General features: G+C 45.0%; 1 protein-coding gene across 1 annotated transcript in view; it reads left to right on the top strand.

The window, feature by feature from the left end:
- Positions 1-245: 245 nt before the first annotated feature.
- Positions 246-20,202, top strand: part of LOC131264326 (kinesin-like protein CG14535) — an 88,646-nt gene continuing 68,689 nt past the window's right edge. The window contains exons 1-3 of the mRNA XM_058266625.1: positions 246-259; positions 4,310-4,394; positions 4,593-6,070. Coding sequence (XP_058122608.1) covers positions 246-259; positions 4,310-4,394; positions 4,593-6,070 — 1,577 coding nt within the window. The remainder of the gene's footprint in view (positions 260-4,309; positions 4,395-4,592; positions 6,071-20,202) is intronic.

Below are 20,202 nucleotides of genomic sequence, written 5' to 3'. Positions count from 1 at the left end.
CGGGAGGTTGGGAGTCCAGCGAAAAATTCCCAAAAGCGGCTTAACCCCAAGAGCGCGGGAACGCGGCGCATTTGTGCATTGTGCATTCGAAATGCACCGGTTACGGTATTGGGCAACACTCTTTCGACTCTGGCCATTCGCTTGCTAACCTCCGATTGCGGTCCTCCGGTAGGATTTAGGACTCGTTACCGATCGGTTTTCAACCACACTGCCCGGAACCCCGCTGAGATGCGCGTCAAAGCAAAATGACACTAATGCGGTGAGTGCGAAAAAGGACAGACCTTACGCGTATATTCATAATTTATCGCTCCGATTGGGCCCTCGGGGGAGATGCCCTTCGGTTTTTCGCAAACATTCACCACCATCCGAGACAGTTTGAAATCGAAGGGCGCCTGGATAACGCGCCGTGCATAGGTGAAGACGAATGGACGTCCCTTTCATTTCGATTAGCTTGATCCACCGAGCCTCCGATGGATGATAGTAGCAGAGTGCCAGCAAAAGACCGGAGGAGGTGATGCAACGCACCTTAGAAGGACTTCAGTGATCATTAAAATGGTTCTCGGCTCGGTTCGCAACATTGTAAAACCTATTCCAGTGTGAAGTGGAACCGGGACCGTCAAGGGTTGGCTGGACAGGACAAGCTTCTTCATTGTTGAAATCGTTGCTCGACAGCTTGAATGAACGATGGTGGCAGTAATGAGCGTTTTTCGTTGGAATGGTCTAATAAAATTAAAATTGATGACTGGACGGATCACGCTGCCGTAAATTGGCTTTGACGTAAGCGATACGGTGTGCTTCTTGTTCATTTAATAAATGCTTCATTTAATGTCGGAAAAGATAGCTTTGCTTATTTACTTGAATCATCGAACCAATTTCGGATTTTGTTCAGGTATATTAACTCAAGTAACACAGTTTTGTTAACAATATTTTATTGATTCTCTGAATTTAAAAGAAAAAAGTACACTAATCAACTTATTATGATTTAAAATAAAAAAGTTAATAGGTGTGACCCTTAACGATTTCATTTCATACTGAAATTGTGCAACTAGGTCATTAGTATAATTTAAATTTTTTGAAAAACGTGTTATGATATGTAAAAACCTAGCAGAGACCGAAGAAACCAACATAAATAACTTTAAAAAATATTAAGCAACAACATAATTTATCTGTCTCTGTTTCTGATTGAGCATTATGTACGGAAACAAAAATATCAAACGACATCGATTTCTCTTCCCACAAGGTTTCTATCCGTCTGTGTACAAGAAATGTTTTTCTGAAACGTTCGTGTTTGATAAAGAGAGTATAAGATTGGATCCATCATCAGCACAGTTTTCAACCCGAGGATTTACATTACTCGATTCTTCCTCTTCCAGAACCAGGAAATGCCACGGCCTAGCGGTCGCACAGACATGATTAAATAAATGCAATAATTCCCCGAATATGGGCAAAGAAAAATGATGATGAACTCCTTTGAATCATTCACGCGCCCAGGAAGCCCAGCCCGCGGAAAGTCCGGTCGATGTGATGGTGATTGATTTGTTTACTCGACAGAGAAGCAAACTACCATCCCGTCGGCAGCTCATCCTCCAGCTCCAACACGGTCGATCGTCGTCCGTTTGATCTGGCTGTATCGGGAATGTTTATTTACCATTCCTCTGCAGCCCCCGGCGAGATGCTTCAGGAGGTTCGCTGGCTTCGGTAGCGAATCGAGCTACTGGAGTCACGTGAGCTGTGAATTGAATGTTGTTTTTCGTGTCTGTGGTGTTCACTGTTAAAAAATTACGTCTACTCAAATCATGCTTTTTTTTCTTTCAACTGTCCATACCAGAGTGAACCGTTTGTTCATTTGTCATATCAACCCTACAGCGTGTCTGTTGGTGCAAAATACAAATCGCTAAAATGTTTAATAAGACATCATCATGCCGAGCGTAAAAAAAGCGAATATTAATTCTTCTATTTGTTGCCCCTAGGGTTTAGACCCCGTTGTAAGCGTGAAGTGATCTTTTGCAATAATATCGAGCAACCTTCGATGCGAGCCAATCCGGAATGGAGGTCATGTTGAGCCCAGGGGTGTCATGTTGCCACATCAGGGGAGGACAGCCCAGCATCGACTAGGGAACGCCCCTTTGCTTAGGGTTCACCATAAAATTGGACTTTTTATTGATGGAGAAGTATTTGAAGTGAAAAGTAAACGGACATCTTATTGTGTTTGAATAGCAGTCGAGTGTGTATTGAAGAGTTTGTTTTAGAAAGTACTTTATTTGATTTTTGATAATCAAACTTTAATTATATTTTTCTTTTCGGTTTTCGTTTTCACTGTTTATGTGAACCCCCATTGCCAGTCCTTCCTCAACAAAAATCCTGTTGCAAACCAAGCAGTGTCTTAATTTTATCACCAACATCTCAAACCGTGTCACAAGTAAGGCGCGAACGATTCCCAACCATCGTCACTCGGCGTTGCGCATTAGGGAAAACATATGGCACTTAGGCCACATAAACGGCTGATCGCTAAACCACCTCCATTAGCCAACGACCCCCCCGACCGAGTAGAATCCGTCGTCCCGCCATCGGACGACGGGCGGGATACATTTGGACGGCAGCAGACACCCGAGACGGAAGACGGGCTTCCAACACTTCAGCACTTGTCAAGATCGTTGTCTTTGGCGTCTGCTTCGTGACGGCGAGGGTCGACCAGGGAGCACGGTTATTCGATATAGTTCCGTGAACGTAGTGGCGCGGTGCTATTTTCCGAAGGAAAGCGGACACAACTCGAAATGGAACAGAAGACACGATAAACTTGAAGCCCTGTGAATGGGCAAAACGTTTTGGTCGATGATTGATTTCTTGACATCCAGTCCAGACCAGGGAGGTCAGGACCTGTAAGTCTCCCTCGCCAGTCGAAAGAGGTCGGAAGGTTTCTCACCGATCATTCGTTTTAGTTTTTCGTTCGCGCCTCCATTCCCTTTCAACAACGGATCTGATCGGTCACGCTTTGCATCGTCGGGGGACGTTGAGCCGGGAAACAGTGAAATTTGAGTAGCACGATCGGGTCTAAGGAAGAAAATAGGGAAGGGTGTTCGAGTAGCTGGGAAAATGGGAAAAATTGGGAAATCCTTTACCCAACACGACCCGCGTCTTTTGAAATAGAAGATAATAAAATAGTATTCCCGGTCAACGGTCTTTTTTGTCTACTCGGATGATTCATGCTCCGTTCACGGCACGAGACGTAACGCGACGGAGTTAATCAAAAGCACGTACCGTGCCAGTTGCTCCATAAATCAGAACACGATATGGTAGAGTTTCTTAGTGCCAGGTCTCTGCTTAGCATCACTCTCTGTCCGTTTGCATACGAATCGCAAGCAGCGAACGAACATACTGTAGACTATTGCATGTGTCTCTGTTCCAGAATAGGCAATAACGCACCCCTTCTCCTGGCAACTAGATGTTGGAAATTGCTCAACGGGAGAATGGTTGGGGAACTAATTGAAAAACCACTCGAAACATTCCCGACCTCTTCCTTCAAAGATCGCTTCGAACGAGGGTAGGCTCGAGTGTGATCGAGAATTCTGCCTGATGAAAGTGACAATCGTCCTCTACGAGATCTGGAGAGGGTGTCTCGTATGTGAGGAAAACACAGTGTGAAGCAATCGAGTTCTGTGAATCGAATCATCAAACTAGTGCTAATCTGGTTTTTGTCAATCACGATAGACCGAGCGTGGCTTAATCTTTGAAAGAATGAGGAAAATTTAAATCAAGCTACAAAAAGAAGACAAGGAACAATTGTTTCTTCGTAATAAATATTTATTTATTAATATAATAATAAAATTTCCTTAATTTTTATCGAATCAACAACAAATAATGTTGACCTAAGTTTTAAGTTATTGGAAAGATTACTTTATGTTACCCTTTTTGTTTACTCTTTTCAGAATACCTACAACTCTTTTCATTAATTGAAATGGACCGAAAAAATGGTCCAAAACATTCGGCTTGTAACAGCAACAGAAGGAAGCAGTCAACCAAAACGAACACAGGATTGCTTGCAACCGAATCAAAAGAGTAAGTTTGTAAATGTTATAAAACACGCAGTTTTAAAGTCTGTTCTAACTGTGTTGTTTTGTTAGTCTAATTTTAAAATCTAATGTTCAGTAATTCGTCTTCAAAGCAACGATAAAAAATGGCCCGCACTCGAAATGTTGAAAATCAAACGTTACCGAACTCACGTTGTAGATTCAAATTTCGGTGCGCGTCAATTGCATACCTTGCAGGCGCAACGATTTTCCTCGCTCTCAATACGTTTCTTTCACTCCAGCTCGAAAACGGGAGGAAAAATCGACTGGAACAGCAATGTATCGCAGCAGCAGCAGCACCAGCAACAGCAGCATCCGTCCAACTTTGTGAGTATGCATATTTGTCAGGCGTTATTGTTCGACGCATCAAATAATGTCGACCCGTCTCTTGCGAGTCGGACTGCATTCTTGGTGTACTCGAGCCGTCCGAGGCACGGCACGGTCGTGATTCCTTGCCACCGTAGGCCTTTGACACGCCGCTTTCCCACATCCCGGTCGTTTTTAATTAAACTAAATTCTTTCCAGGCCTCCGTACACCGACCCCGGCAGCTTAGCAGCATTGCGGCCATCAAAAGAACGGCCAGTCAGAATGCAGCCGATGGTGGAGAGCCGTCGCAGTTCGCCATCTACGGAACCGAGACGGATCGGACGCAGCTGCATCATCAGCAGCAGCGTCCTCAGCAGCCGAAGGGAGGAAAAGCCTTGCGCTGCGAACCGTACGGAATTAACCTGCTGGCGCGATCGAATGCTAAAGTAGCCGGGCTACCGTCGTCCGGCAAGGACCCGACGGCGTTCGGTAGAATTCAGCGTCCGCTTGACTCCGGTGTCACCGGTGAAAACAATGGCAGAATATTTAATCAACCTTCGCTTCCGCTGCCGGTGCAGATTCCGAATCCTCCTTACGCTCACGCGGCCCAAGCGTCATCGGTAACGACCGCTGGTCTGGCAGCTTCGTCACATTACGGACACCATCACCAGCAGCAGCAACATCAGCTACAGAGGTTCCCAGCAGCGCCACAGCAACAGCAGACACCGGTATCACAAAAGACTGATTATCCGCTGCAGTCTGGCGCCATCAGACAGGGCGTAAATCAAAAGTGCTCGAGTTCGGCTGCTGGTCCGCTTCCTCCCGCGCCCACGGAATGGCTTGTAGATTCAACCCGACGGTCGGCCTTACCTGCAGCGGTCGGTTCCAGCTCCGGCAGCCTTCGATTCGCTGGCGGTAAACTAACTCCAAAACTGCTGAATGACATCTACGAGAAACACTTGTTGAGCCAGACCACTTTCGAGGTGGGCTCGGCTGGGACGAACGGTGCACTTTCGAACAACTCGCCGGCCAAACACGGTTCCTCCGAAACGGCGAGCCGAACGCTAACGAAGAGTGACACCTGGTTGCGTGCAGTTGCTGCCACCTTCGGAGGCTCACCTCAGACAGGTTCCATCACGAAGGATGGCTGCGCGTCGACAGCGGCGGTCGCTCATAATTACGATCATGCCCGCAACACTCCACCAACCACCACCACCACCATCAACACCCGACCAACCGAGGATAATTTGTATGAGTCCGTGCGAAGCAATTATCATATCTACGAAAAGATTGACTCGCGAAGATCCTCCCACAGTGGGCTTCCTTCCGATGGGGCCACCCTCGAGCAATACGTTCGTCCCGTCGCACCTCAGCCCACGGGCCCGTTGCCACCGCCCTTGCACCCGCGCCCGAAATCACATCCAGCCGGAGGAATCGATCCGCATGCAAATGATGAACCGACCGGTCGGATTCCGCCCGCTCCACCCGTCCGACAAAATGCGACTCCGGTGAAGATGATTGCATCGGGCGGACTTGGAAATTCAACCCTATCGCCGATTCAGGAAAGGCCACCGTTGCCTCCAACGTCGACGAATCGGGCGCCTCCACCAACACGCAGTGGAAGCACACGAACCGACCGAGTCAACATTGCGCTCGAGACGGCCAAAGCCATCGCAACGGCAGCATACATCGAAAGGTAAGTGGATGCTTTTTACTCTTGTACCTTTCACTTTTTCTATAAACTCCATGGTTAAGATTTTTGGATTTTCAAACATTGCTGATTGACAGTTTCAAACGTTTGCTTCTTGGTGTCTCAAATGAAAAAATATTTTACTCGGATTGCAAAGTTTGGGGATCTTTTCTTCATCTTCTATTTTTATAACGCTTCTATACCTCAAAGTAGAATAAATTCCTGAAGGAAAAATTTAAAAATTTTAACTAGTTATTGATGCTAAATAAATTTTCTTTTGCTTCATTTAACTTAACAGCAACAAAGACAAAATATTGAAAGTGTATGAATTTACTTTGTTTATTATTTCAAACAATCTGTTGAATTAAACAAGAAACTTTAATTTAAGTTCAAGTTACCATAGTTTTTGGAGTTATCAGTTGCTTATTGAATAACTGTTCATTTGCGAAGAGTTAAAAAGCGTGTTTATGGTGGAAAGTAAAAATTTAAATTAGAAAATTATATTTTAAGTTTATCTGTTGTTTAAGTAAAAGAAGTAAGAAAGTTTCTTAAATTAATCCTGATTCACCAGCTCTATGCAGAGAACGTTTCGTTCCATGTCATAAATCTTCTTCTGTTTTATACTGCTCCCGACAAGCTTATGGGCAATTCGCGGTAAGAAAATCTGACAACCCGACCACACTAAATGCGCCATCAGAAAGCCGTAACGATGGCAACACCGGCCTAAACCATCATCGCGCGTAAATGAATGCGTTTCGATGTTTGAAAGCACATAATCATGTTACACCGCCGAAAAATCCGCCGCCCACGGAGCGCGACTTTTCCACGAAACACGACAAAACGCGCTAAAGCGGAAGCCCATAACTCAGTTGCGATTAGTTTCGGAAAATTGAAAATCGGTATGCAGGAGAGAAGGGACAAGGAGAAGGTATTCTTCCAAAACTAGAAACAGAGGGCTATGGTATACAATCGATCCGCGGTAAGGGCGTGATACCTTTCACCGAGAGAGGTGAAAAATACTCCCCGGGAAACTCCCCGACTCCGTTTCGGGAAACAAAGAGACGACTGCTTAAGCAGTCCAAATAAATAACGGCTAATGTCGGCTCATAATGCTGTGACACTTCAACTCCGATACAGATTTGTAACCGCCCAACCGTGACGGTTCGAGATTGCCCACTGTTTTCCCAGCTTCGACACGCGCTTCCAGCAGGCAATCGTGACGACTTTTCCGAGCGCCCTCCCTTCCATTACCTTTGAGGAGGACGAAGCTGTGCGTCCGAGTGACAAACCACAAACAGAATTTCCCGCGTCGTCCCCTTCCTCCCGACCAGCTTCACGCTAACAAGGTTCTAATTTCGGAAAAAGGCTACATTAGTGTCACTTTTCCTGCCCGACACGACCCGATGTTCCGCCCGGCGACCAACAAACAGCACAATAAATTTACACACTGTTCGATTCAATTAGTTGCACCGGTGGTGGCGGCTTTCCCGAGCGTCGGGGAAAACCGTTTCCAGATTTTCCAGCCATGCGCTCGGCTGGGTAAGAATGAGACGCCTTCTGAAACGAGCGCTAGCAGGTGGAAAGTGAAAATTGCTTTACCACTCCAACCATTTTCTTGCACCCTCTTTCGGGTCGTAGATCCAGATTGGTTGCACTTCGTCGGTCGGCTGCAGTGAAGGAGTCATAAATCCGTCGCGATGGCACATATTTCATGACGTCGGTGGATATGTTTTGTCATCGGGCCGTCACCGTTTTTCACAATTCTTGTCACAATGCGGGTCGGAATCGGGTGGCTACGGCCTGGCAGGGTTAGTACAAACAATCCATTCGACCCGACCAAACGTTGACTAGCTGAAGGGTTTCCGTTTCAGAGCGAGCTGGAGCTTCGAAGGAGAATATTTTCTGCATTTCAAAAAAATATTACTTTTTGCCTTTATTGTGACTTAAATCTTGTAAAATAATTTTAACTTAAAAATTAGTATCTATATTTTCTAGGTCCATAAAAAACTTACCAATTTTATGAATAAAAAATATAAGTTTTATTCCACCGCATAATACCTCATTTATGTGATGAAACATAGAAATGCAGCATTTTTCTGCTTGCAAAAGAAAAACGATGCTCAGAAGCAAATTCTCTCCGTTTAAGCAAAGGAGATCCAATTTTTAAAGCGACTTTCTTGTCATATTCAAAAGGACTACAGAAACGAAAAAAAACATAACACAAAGAGGACATCTATCCTTGCGAGACATCACGGTACGCAAAACGCACCGGCACATCCTGACAAATGGCGACGTCAGGACCGGTTTCGCGGTCACCGGTCCCGTTTCGTCCGTTGGTGGTCGTAAAAATTGTTTCATGAACGTCAAAACAAACTGTTTGCTGGACAAATTTATGGCGATGACGATTTTCTTTAGAATAGCTCGGAGGAACCAAAAAAAAATTAACAAAAACCAAAAAGAGTCTGAAAGGAGCCCAACGAATGATCTGATAAAAGTTTGCCATTTACACATCTCGGTTTTCATGGTCGTTTTTTGCATTTACCGTTGGCTACCGGCAACGTAAAATTCGTTTAATCTGTAATGTGCACGTTCATCCGTTCGGCGTGGTTTATGGTACAGTTTTTTTTCGGAAAGAAATCCCTTTTTGAAGCGTCCCCGAGGCAAGCCGGTATGAGTTATGCTGCGGCGACAGCATTGTTTATTGTGATGTCATCCGTGGTGTGCATAGTTTCATGACCGCAAGGCCATATTCCTCTGCTTGGAAATATTTATTTTATCGCTGGTGTATAAAAATATTTGGATTACAGCTGGATTACCGGATTTTTATGTGATATTTGTAATAAAAGCGACATTGTTCGTACGGTCGCTTAAAAAATGATCAGACTCCAAATGAGTCACCCGAATGCAAATACGTTGGAATATAATTTCTATAAATAGAAAGCGCATACAATTTATCGCATGTCCTTAACCACTCGAGTAGTGCACTTTAAACTTCTTCCTGGAATGTGCCGCACTTCCTTTCGATTAATACATTTTCGGTGTTCGGTGTTCCATGAAATGAAGAAATAACCCCCACTTCCGCCTACGCTTTTCCCACTGCATTACCCTCGTCCCCGGTGGAAAAATGATGAATGTTGTTAATTGTATATTTTATGGGCACTCAAGATGAGTTTGTTTTGTGTGCACACATCTCGAACGACGGGGTGGGTCGATAGTTGGTCGAAAGGTCGGGTGACAGAGTCCCGCGCGAATGATTTACGATCCCGCGCCGCATTTGGCATATTTGTTTTGATGTTGTCTTTTCCACAAACGCGCTGGATGGCTGTGTCTGTTCGGGAAAAACATGTGGTGCGCATTCGGGACGTGTGCGACCAGTGTTAAAAATTAATTACGGCCGCGTGGCGCTAGTCGATCGCACCATGTTAACATAGCGCGAATTAAGCCATCCGAGCAATGGGTTGAGCTGCGCATTGTCAGTGGCGCCTTTTTCATTTGAAATGCCTGAAGAAGATACGCAGGAGATAAATATTCCGTGATCAAGACAGCGATACCAAATATTAGACCTTATTAAAGCTGACATTGTTGTTGTATCATGCTTTCGCTTGGAGTTTCTTTCGTTAAAGAAAATGTTATTCCAAACGTGGTCGAAAAAAATCAAAGAAATTTTATTTTGTTTTTGTCGTCAATAAGCGTACACATATTTGACTCCTTTAAAACAGACTTCAAATGGAAATACTGCCTGCCTGAAATCGATAAAAGTGGGAAAATATCGCCTTACAAATGCTCATGTAATTCTTTTGTTTTGTATGTTTTACAGCGTACACTAATCAACAACATAAGGGGAAATAAAGTACATTTGAACCCGCTACACTTTTCTATCGTCACTCGTAAGACCCCAATCAACATTTTACCAAGAAACCTGAACTCCCATATTGTCCCATGTTGTCTCATTGCGTGAGACTTGCCTGGATGTTGGGGTACCTATTTCCAATTAACTACCCAAAACATGACACCTACACCTACGATAACATGCTGCAGCGCATGATCCCCTTCGAGTTTTACGGGTTTCCGAAATTAACCGGTAATCAATACTTTACACCCTTTTCATGAGAGTTAGCATTTGCCGGCGTACGTGTTAGAAACATTTGTTTTACAACCGCTCCAAAAACAGGAACAATAAAAGTAGCTCCTGGGTTTTCCCTCGCTTTCGATGTTGATCAACATTTCGGCATTCGATTTTTCCCGAACCCTTCTCGTGCGTTGTTTTTTTTCTCGGCTCTCCGGTTGTGATGTCAAAAGACGGGAAGCAAATGGTTGCACACCGGAACGGAAAACCGATACCGTTCATGCGTGCCGCCCGGAGCGGTGGGGGAAATGTTTGGAAACTGCATTCACCATTGCACCGCAATCCGTTTCAAAGTGCCGCACAAAGTACATATATGTCCTTCCTGGCACTTCTGCGGCAGGGGTTAACGGTTGTTTTGCTGTGTTTCGTCTAACAGTGAAGAAGTTTTCCATCGACGAATGAGAGGGTGTAAAAAAGTTCACCACCTTCGCTACGAATTCCTTTTCCACCATCAACCGGTGCGGGATCAGGCTTCGATGCGAGAGCGAAAAAAGAGTTATATTTTCCGGCCGGTGTGGGGCAGAAGTAGAAGTAAAAGAGAAAAAGCAACACATAACGGAACCCATAAATCCGAATTATCGCTGTGGTGAAAATTTATGGTACACTTTTGCTTCAAAAGTACCACCCGAATAGGTGTTCGGCAGCATATGGAGGAGGAAGTTTGCTTTGGAAACCCATCGGGAAGAAGAGATGCCACACAGTGTATGTGTGTGTGGTGGAGAGAGAGGGAGGGATAAATACAAAAAAAAAAAATGGGAAAGAACCCGTCGATTCAAACGAATAAACAAATTTACGGCAAACAGTTGTTTTTGTCAAACTGATTTCGAATTTATATTTTTCCTACTCAGAGGTTTAGCGCGATCGTTTTTTCGTCTATCCTATGCCTCACTTATTGACCCTGTGTGTGTGCGTGTTTTTATTTCACCTCTTTTTTACACATTCCAATGGTGCTTGTCGAACGGTTTTATCTACTTGACAGGTGCAATCGTGCAGGTTGTGGCAAGGGGTTTTCCCGACGGTCCCGACGGTGAACGATGGTTTTATCCGCTTTTCATCTGCGGTTGTCCCAGCAGCAAACAACACGATGGGGGATGGGAGGTAAAACACCATCGTTAAGGTCAGCGTAAAGTGGCACTTTCTTGCAGCGACTTAGAAGTGGACAAACGTGACTGTATGCGGATGTTTTTGGAGAGTGTAGCACTTTCTCATCTTGGAAGTACTTTTCGAATCTAATGATACGTAAAAGTAGCTCTGATTTTCTGTTACCAACTTACGCAACATGCCACTATTTTGAAGTGGTGTTATAGTTTAAGGCCGAAATAACATGAATAAGGGTTTGAAAAATCGATTTTATCTTTCTACACGTATTCCAAACCATTCTCGATCGAACAATGTTCGTTCCCTATTCTCATCATCGTAATTCGAAGGCACTCTTTTCCATTGATGGGCAATCCGTTCGAAACGACCGCAAGCGGTTCTACACTCCCACGGGTGGCTGTATCGGAAAATCGGGCTTTTCAGTGCGATGTAAAAGTGGAAAAATAATTTAATGCCCAACCATCACCATCATTCGTTTCCCAGCGTTGCATCATAAACACAAATTCCCGTACGTGCCCAAAACGCGCGCTACTAACAGGAAACCCAACTCCGAATCTCCCAAGGTGGTGGAAAATCCGTGCCCTTCCGAGTGAGTCACGTCGGCCTCCCGTTTCTTAGGGTGAGAGGTTTTTTTTCTCGTTCCATTTCTTGCGTTTTAAAATTGACACGTTTCCTTTTATAGCATCATTTTTTAAAACCGTACACCATATGTGCGTGCGGTGTGTGATTTTCCCTTTTTGTCCCTCGAAATCATCTCACTTTGGGGCGGCTTCCGAAAAGCGCTAAAGCCGGGCTCGTAAATCATGTCACGGGGTTGCCTTGGAGAGCCTGCAACTGCTTGCAGGCATTGCGAATGGGTTCCGGTTACCTCCTGGCGGCTTTAAGCAGTCGCTTGGAAACGCCGAAAAGTAGTAGAAGTGGTTCAACGAAGTATTTTTATGGGTAACTCTTTAGATTCTTAAACTAACTTCCAGTTGCAGCTCATGTTTTCGTTGGAGTTTGAAGGTAGATAAATCTATTTTCACATTTAAAACAGTGAAGTGCAGTTGGACACGTGTTATTGCTGATGACTTTTCGTTGTCAACATCATTCCATCATTGATGGGTCTTTAAAATCGCAAATCGATATTATTTTATATATCCTTGAGAAACTGAGACAGTACATGATGCACCAGAATGAAAATCATTTCGACAACACTACTCGGTAAGATAAAAGATCAGTTCCATCCGTACAATTAGCTGCAGTAATAAATTTTTCTGCAGCGCAATAAAGGAGGCACGTGAGCCGTTGGTTAAAATCGATTTTTAAATAAATACTAGCCCAGTGTCCCCAAACCTTTTCGTAAGCAGATCCAAACACGGCATAAAAATAATAGTACCACTACAATACTGATTCCGAAAAAGCGATAAAATTCAAGGTGCAGTAGATTATTGATTGAAGAACAATACCATTTGTCTTCCAGCTAACCAAACAGCCGATTCCGTTCGAAAACCGCAAACGTTCGCGTCTTTACCAAGCTGTGAGTTTCCGTACCATCTAGACAAACCTTATACCGACAAATCTTCTGCCGACTACACCTTATGATTTGGAAAACAACTCGTACTCTGGCTTTTGCAGTGGTACAGTAGACTGGTTCGCAGACGAATCGCTATTGCCCAAGGCAAAGGTGACCGATTCGGATGGTATTAATTTAGCAACAATTAAGCTCAGATTTATGACTTCCCAAAAGGGAAGAAATGAACTGCCACACGTTGACCGTCTGCGTCCCGTCCCGAGTGTCGTTTTGAGATTCTTTCTATTGCATTTTTTTGGTTTTAAGATGGTGTTTGTGGTAAACCCGTACGGTAGCGGAATGCCCTTCATCGCTCTGGCCGAAGAATGGTCACTAATCCTCTCCGAACCAAATGAGAAAAATAAAACAAAAAGTGGTGGGATGCATTTTCTTCTACCGAGTTCAAGTGCCTGTAGGAAACGAAAGACTCAGGTTGAAGTGTAAATATTTACGCCGCACGCAACAATGCACGGCCGGCTGCAAGAAATCGCATCGGGTGGCAAAAGGTGGCCTATGTTGGCGTCCACGTCGGACAGGTTGCCAACGAGTCGAGGGGAGAAGAGAGCTCGGAGTTTTTAAGGCCCTCATCAATTATGGTATTTGGTGTTCCTAAGCAGCCCTTTTCCGGGGGTTTCTCATTCCGACCAAAGTAGGTCATTGTGATCCGGTTGTTTGTGAGCTGCCTGCGAATGGTTTCGTAAAGATGCTTCACCCGGGATGCTCACGGATGATGGCAAATGCAACTCTTCGCCTGGCGTTCGTCGGATTTTCGCCATTTTTCTTCGCGCCCCCAAACGAAAGATAATTATCCGGCGATCATCTTTTTTTTTATTTGCCGAGCGTTTGTCATCCTGTGTATTTTTGTATGTTTCAGTTCACGTGCAGCTTCCGCGGTACGGTTCAGAGCCCACCCGAGGACCACACTCGTTAGTCTCATTTTTCTTCATTAATTAGTGATATAATTAATAGTAGCTTCTCGCATGGTGTACCCTAATGTGGCGTCTGGCTTTTTTCACCTACCGAAACGCATTATTCTACCATGTTCCACGGACGAGAGTTTTTCACGACGCATCTTCTTTGAGCTCTTGCAAGCAAAGAGTTGCGAAGTTGTATAAATTTCCCGCTAGCAAATGAAACGTAGCAACGAAGATTAACGGGCCCTTAAGGGAAAACGAAACGAGTGATTAAATGTGACCAGCGATGAAAATACGTTTCCGACCAATGTTGCCGAGTTGGTGATAAAAATTAAATGCGTAATCTTACAGAGAAAAACAATCTGTTGTCTGTACGTCTTGGTTTTAAGATGTAAATTCATTGTTTTTATTCTTCTAGCTACGTCAAATATTATCCGGCTTTAGTAGATCTTCCAAGAATTTTCATTGTTTATTTATGTTCCATCGATGCCAGCAAGTGTAATCTCTCCTTCTCTGTAAAGTGCGATCCAGTCCTTAAGTATGAAGGATGAGGTATAAACTCTCCATGTAAAGCAGCCTGCCACACGCCAACGCAAATGATGATGACCGGGGTAAAACAATGCGGGCCACTTTTGCGCTGATTGCTCGTAAGAGGGTGTTCGCCGGTGGAAACGCTTTTCCACGGAATTTCTCTATTCCTTCGAGTGCGCATTTTATCTGACCAATTACGGGCACGAGTTGTACGGGAGTCATTCTTGCGCATTCTTCCATTTTCCGCCTGTTCCGGCCCGTCCAGCTTTTCGAATCCCTTCTTAGCCGACATTCCAAGAGCGCATTCCGTCCGGAATGGCGAAGGGGATGTGGGAGGCGTAATAATCCATCACCGGTGGTGCCATTTCCAAGGACTTCCAGTGAGTGGTAGATTCGGGATTTGTTCCCTGTTCCGGGAGTTCCTCTGTTGACGTTAGCGACTTCGATGGATGTTTACAGTTTTTCCTGCTACTCTCCGCGCATCACGTGGGTTTGTTTTGCTTTGCGAACAATAGAAGTTTTCTCGCCACCACTGGGCAACACATTCCATCGGACATCGGCTTTCGGTTGCATTCGTTCTAACGGGAGAGAAAATACATTTTTCCGAAGACGAAGTTGTCGCGTGCACAGATTTCCCTTAAATGTTCGTGAGAGAGATTTTCCACCCTGCAACACATTCCTTCGGCAGACTGAAGCATCGCGCAACATGAGATGGCGAAGGAAAATGTATCGCGATTTTCCGAACAGAATTCCCCTAACCGTAAGGGTACGCTTGGTTGTAGGGAACGTATCCCAACGATACGTTTTCCTGCTCTTTTTCTCACTATCTCTCTCTCATTCGCGCGTACTGCTCGTGACAAACCGAGCGAAGGATCGCACCCATCGACGGGCGTCGTAGGGTCGGAAAAACCGGAACCGGTTTGGTGTCACCGCTTCAGTTGCATTCGAGACGCGCTCGTCGTAGCATTCGTCCTGGAGCTCGGGTTTCTGCCAGGCATCGCGAGTGTCGTATTTTTCGTTCCGTTTCCGTTTACGGCATTACACGGGGACGTTTACTAGTGCAAGTTTGAATGTTTATTAGGAAAACCTAGTGCAGTAAACAGTTGGTGCAGTGTTTGAAGAAAGTGTACGAAAGCATGAAGTAAAACTGGGAGTGGAAATCAGTGAAGAAATTGCCACCAAATTACAGCCGGAAAGGAGGATAATAATTCACCGCTCGTTCGAAACCGTACGGTCGGAAAACGTGACCAACGTGCTTTCCGACGAAAAGTTACATTTGATTTCCGCTCGGGACTCGCACGAACGATTTTTCGGTAAGAGTATCCTTTCCCCACCAGACGCCGGTTCCCTCGAACCGTTGAATAAACCGTTGTGGAACGAAAGTCGAAAGATAGTTCCGAATCTATCTTGAACCCATCCCGTAATCCCTTTTCGTGAATGTAAACGTAACACTCACCCTACCGATTTATGTGTTCCTGCTTGTGTCTATGAGTGTTTGTGCGTCTGTTTGCACGGATGAGAAAAGGTGAAATTTTGGCGAACCAAATCGATCACATAATTCCAACCGTCTCGTGTGTTCCTCTTTTCTTTTTCGGAAACCAGTTTCCACCCAGTGAAGCTTTCCCTCCCGGAGAAGTTTACAGAACGTGACCCAAGAGGGGGTGTGTGTGTGTGTGTTTGTGTGTCGAAAAGGAGGGAAAAGTTGCAAAAATTTTCGTTAGCAAATGATTTCCATCCGACTGTGGGAAGCAGGGAACCGACCTCTCCCCATGCAATCGGTTCCGAACGTGAAAGCCGGTATAAATTCCGACGTGCGGGTTTAGGTTTATCTCGCCATTCGCCGGCCGTGGCAGTAGTTCTGGTGTAGCTTTCCGGTGAGTTCAAGCTTGAGGCAAGGCACATCCGGATGAACCCGGAAACAACCGGAAGGAAGCAGCAGCAGCAGAAGCAGACGAACCGGAGTAAGCTCGAAATTCGCTACGTTTGATGAAACGCTTCAGAGAGTGACGATGACGATGGTGATGATGGTGATGTTGATGGTGTTGGTAGAGTTGACGATTTGCTACCACTTCCCGGTAGCGCTCGAGGACGCTGGCAGAGGCACTGCGGACACGGCCGCCGCGCCACAAGGATAACGATGATAACGACGCGCCGACCTACGAGGACCTCGATTACAGCGACGTCGATGATGATGTCGATGATAATACCGTGTCGTGAACGAGTGGAACCCCCTCATCCCGAGTGCTGATTACGTTGGCGGGTTTTAAAGTCGTGCCCTCGTGGAAAACGCTACAAGCTCGCCGCTTTCCCGAGGCTCCATGTGCTCCCGGGTGATTGTGCGGGTGTGTTAAAGTGCGATCGCAGAGGTTCAATCTGCGTTTTGTTTTGTTTTTTGGAAAGGAAAATTTACCACCAACCGGTGAAAACAGTGGAAGTGATTTGCCCATCTCTCGTGTCAGTACCAGCCACAAAGGCAAATGAGAAGCCTCTGGGAGAATATATAAAGTTACCGAAAAAAAAGGAAATCAACCTAAACCCATTTCAATCGATTGGCTCGAAGCAAGCTTTAGCCCAAGCCCAAGTTCGTTGTGGTTGGAAGAACGCTCGCGGAAAAACGAGCGTCTGTTCTCGGCACGTGCTTGAGTCAGTGTGCTGCTGCTGTGTTTGTTCACTCTCCACCGTATGTTGTTGTTACAGTATCCATCCTGGACCGGCCCTGGACTCAATTAAAATCATTAAATTGAAGATAAACGGAAAAAACCCGCGCGGCTCACGGGATCGCAGATTGGTGCCCGGAAAAACCGGTAAACCGGTACCCGCTGGAATGTGGAAACGGTGTAGAAAAAGTTAGAAAATCATTATCTACGGAAGAGAGCCGAGGGGTAAAAACACAACCAACAACCAACCTCTGGTCGGGGCTTAAAAGCGAAAGCGGACCCGCGCCCGGATTCAAGTATAGATAGCAAAAACGATCGACAAGAATCTCGGGTCGGTGAAAAAATAACTAACCGGGAGATTAAGCCACCGGCAGCCAGCGTGAACCAGCGAGCAACGTGTGTTTTGTAGTCAAGTGCAGCTTTCGGGAAAGCAGTAAGTCAGAAAGAGCTTGATTTTGGTTCTTTTTTATTCAAATTTGTTAGCTTTTCGCTACATTTTCTACCCCCACTTGGTTGGAGTTCAGTTCGTTTTTCCGTACGTCGAGAAGTGAATTTTCTTGTACTTGCAGTTGCTAGATTTACAATGGTGTTTTTGCAACATTCAAAAATTCGGAGATTTGTGCGACTGTTCGGGAAAATACTTTCGGTGGCCTTCTTAAGCGAGTATTACTTGTGCATATTCATCACGGACGGATTCAAGAAGATGGAAATGGCGTTTTTGTTTTGCATTCGATTTTACATTTTATCCAGAGCTAAAGCTCGTCCGAAAAAAACTGGTTTTAATTTTCGTTCTGCCATTCCATTTTTTGACCAACTAACCCTAAGCCCCCGGAGATGGCCCACTCTCGGGGCGAACTGTTGGAAAACTTTTTGCCCATTCAGACACAGTCGGATGTAACATTCGGGGTCCAGTGAAGGGTGCTTCAATCCGACAGAGGGTGAGGAAAATGAAATCATTTCCGTTGGTTCGTTTGTTCGGTTTTTCTCCGGTTGCCGGCCGGCATCTTTCATTTCAACGGATGCCAAAAGGTTGAGCAACAAGGATCGTCGCGCGGAGGACGTTGCCAGATGATGATGATGATGATTATGTTGATGATGACTATGGCAACAGGGTCCGGCAAACAATGCATTAAAAATAGCATTATTGATTTTTATGTCTACATCGGGGAAATCGTTTCCATCATGGTTTGTGGTAAAATAAGTGATTTCACTTGCAACTGGCTGAGATGGGAATATAAAAATCCATTTGAGGGAAATTTAATCCCAAGTAAATTAATTTTTCAGGTCCACGTTGCTGAAAAATTGTTTTATTTATCACATAACTTGGTATTGATGCCACTATGTTGCCTCAATAAATATAGAAAACTTGAAACTATCATTTTAAGACTTCAAAGCCAAAGTCATCTTTCTTTTATATTATTGTCAGCATATAATATTTTCTTTTTGTAATATATTTCAAGAGAAATTATAAACAAAACGCTATCAGTGATTGAGATTATGAAAGTATTTAAAAAAATTAATTACATAATATTTGATTACGAAAGAGATGTGAGTAAATAAGGTAAATGTAATACAACTGTAACATTAAGCACGATTTTGAAATCATCTTGCTCCAGTAGGAAAATGGAAGCTTTTACTTATTAAAACACTAGCACTAGTAGATGAAAGACGTGTTAGCCTTTATTTACAAAACGACTGCACCATTCATCGAGGTGCTATGATACCCTGCAAATACGTACGTGGAAAGTGTGGGTTCCTTTTTCCGTGCTTTATTTATTTTTTTCAATTCCACTCGCCATTTTATTTCCGCTCATCGTACGAAAAGCTGTCAACATGCAAAGGATAAAAAGTGAACGCAGGAAGCGTATCTCAGCGTGGCAACATTTATTCAGCCGGGCATTGCGCGAACGGTGGTTCCCGTTTTTCCGACCGCTTTCCACAGCACACGGTCACACACGGAATCGATGACTTACCCGGTGCATTCGTAGGGGTGTTCGCCGGCCGGTGAATAAATTTTCCCCCCAACGAAAAGGTGCAACAGAGGGAAGGGAGCTTGTCGATAATCCTGCCGGCGTAGTTTATGTGTGTGTGTATGTGTGTATGTGCGAAAACGCTTCTGAGGGGAATGAATGGAAAGCCGGAACCGAAACCGGAACCGTTATCAGATTGCGTACCAGGCGGCAGCGAACCTTCGGATGGAGGCGCAGTCATAAAAGTGTCCTTTTGGTGCTATCGTAAATGAGACACCCTAATGAAAGGACACTATCCAGATGTTATGGGCTTGCAAGCTCTCCGACGTGACGATACTATGAGCCTCGCTCCCTGTCTGCGGTAGGGGAGGTGGTGGAGTAATAATGAGCGTCTCGGAAAATATCGATTTTAATTTATATTCACTCCGGTCCTGTCCACCGGTCCACCTCCGTCCCGGCCGCACGGCGGGGGAAAACTGGAAAATGAGACCACCCTGGCGCGCTGGCGTCCAATAAACGGCCCACAGTAGACCAATCGGAGGAATGCAAATATGATGTATGCGGGCATAAAAGCCCGGTGCATGCCAACCGCCGGCGCTTTGTATGAAGCGGCGGTCCTCACGAGGCATGCATTATGCGACCACTTTCACACACCCGCCCGTCGCCTGCCCTGCCGATAATGGTGTAACGATAATGTCGGAAAAGTGGTTTTGGCATTGCATGCCGGCGAGGTTCATTCGAAATGACACGAAGAACGGACCCGATGATGTTAACCAGTGCAGTGTTGCAGTTTCCCAGGCTTTGGCGTTCGATTGGGCGCGTGTTTTTCCATCGCTACTGTAGGGTTGGAATGCACGATGAATATTATAAGCATGCCCGCATTTATGCCGAGCAAATTTCCATGTCAGGCGATTGGTTAACTGTTTTGATTCGATATCATGACCATTGGCGAGTCAACGTGTGCATGTTGTGACATTTTAAACACAGGTAGCATTAGCAGGAATTTTATTTATGTTCCTCGATTGAAAATTATGCCTGTTAAATGTCATTCATTCCTTTTCAGAGATGTAGTTATGTCTATTAATTTATTTATTTTTACCATCGTATGCTAGCATTTTTATGCATCATAAAAAGCAAATATTTCTTACCTGGGACAAGCAACGTACACATACCGATGGCATTTACAAGTCATGCTATAAAGGGCTTCCGATCCCAACGAGAATTTTCCAAGCACAACATTCCATCCTCGAAACGACTCGTAAAGGATTATCTCCATCGTTGAACGCGAAA

Source organism: Anopheles coustani, chromosome 2 (genome assembly GCF_943734705.1).
Source record: "Anopheles coustani chromosome 2, idAnoCousDA_361_x.2, whole genome shotgun sequence".
In the NCBI taxonomy this organism is placed as follows: Eukaryota; Metazoa; Arthropoda; class Insecta; order Diptera; family Culicidae; genus Anopheles; species Anopheles coustani.
The sequence above is the reverse complement of the archived record's forward strand: the minus strand, read 5'-3'. Positions and strand labels throughout refer to the sequence as shown.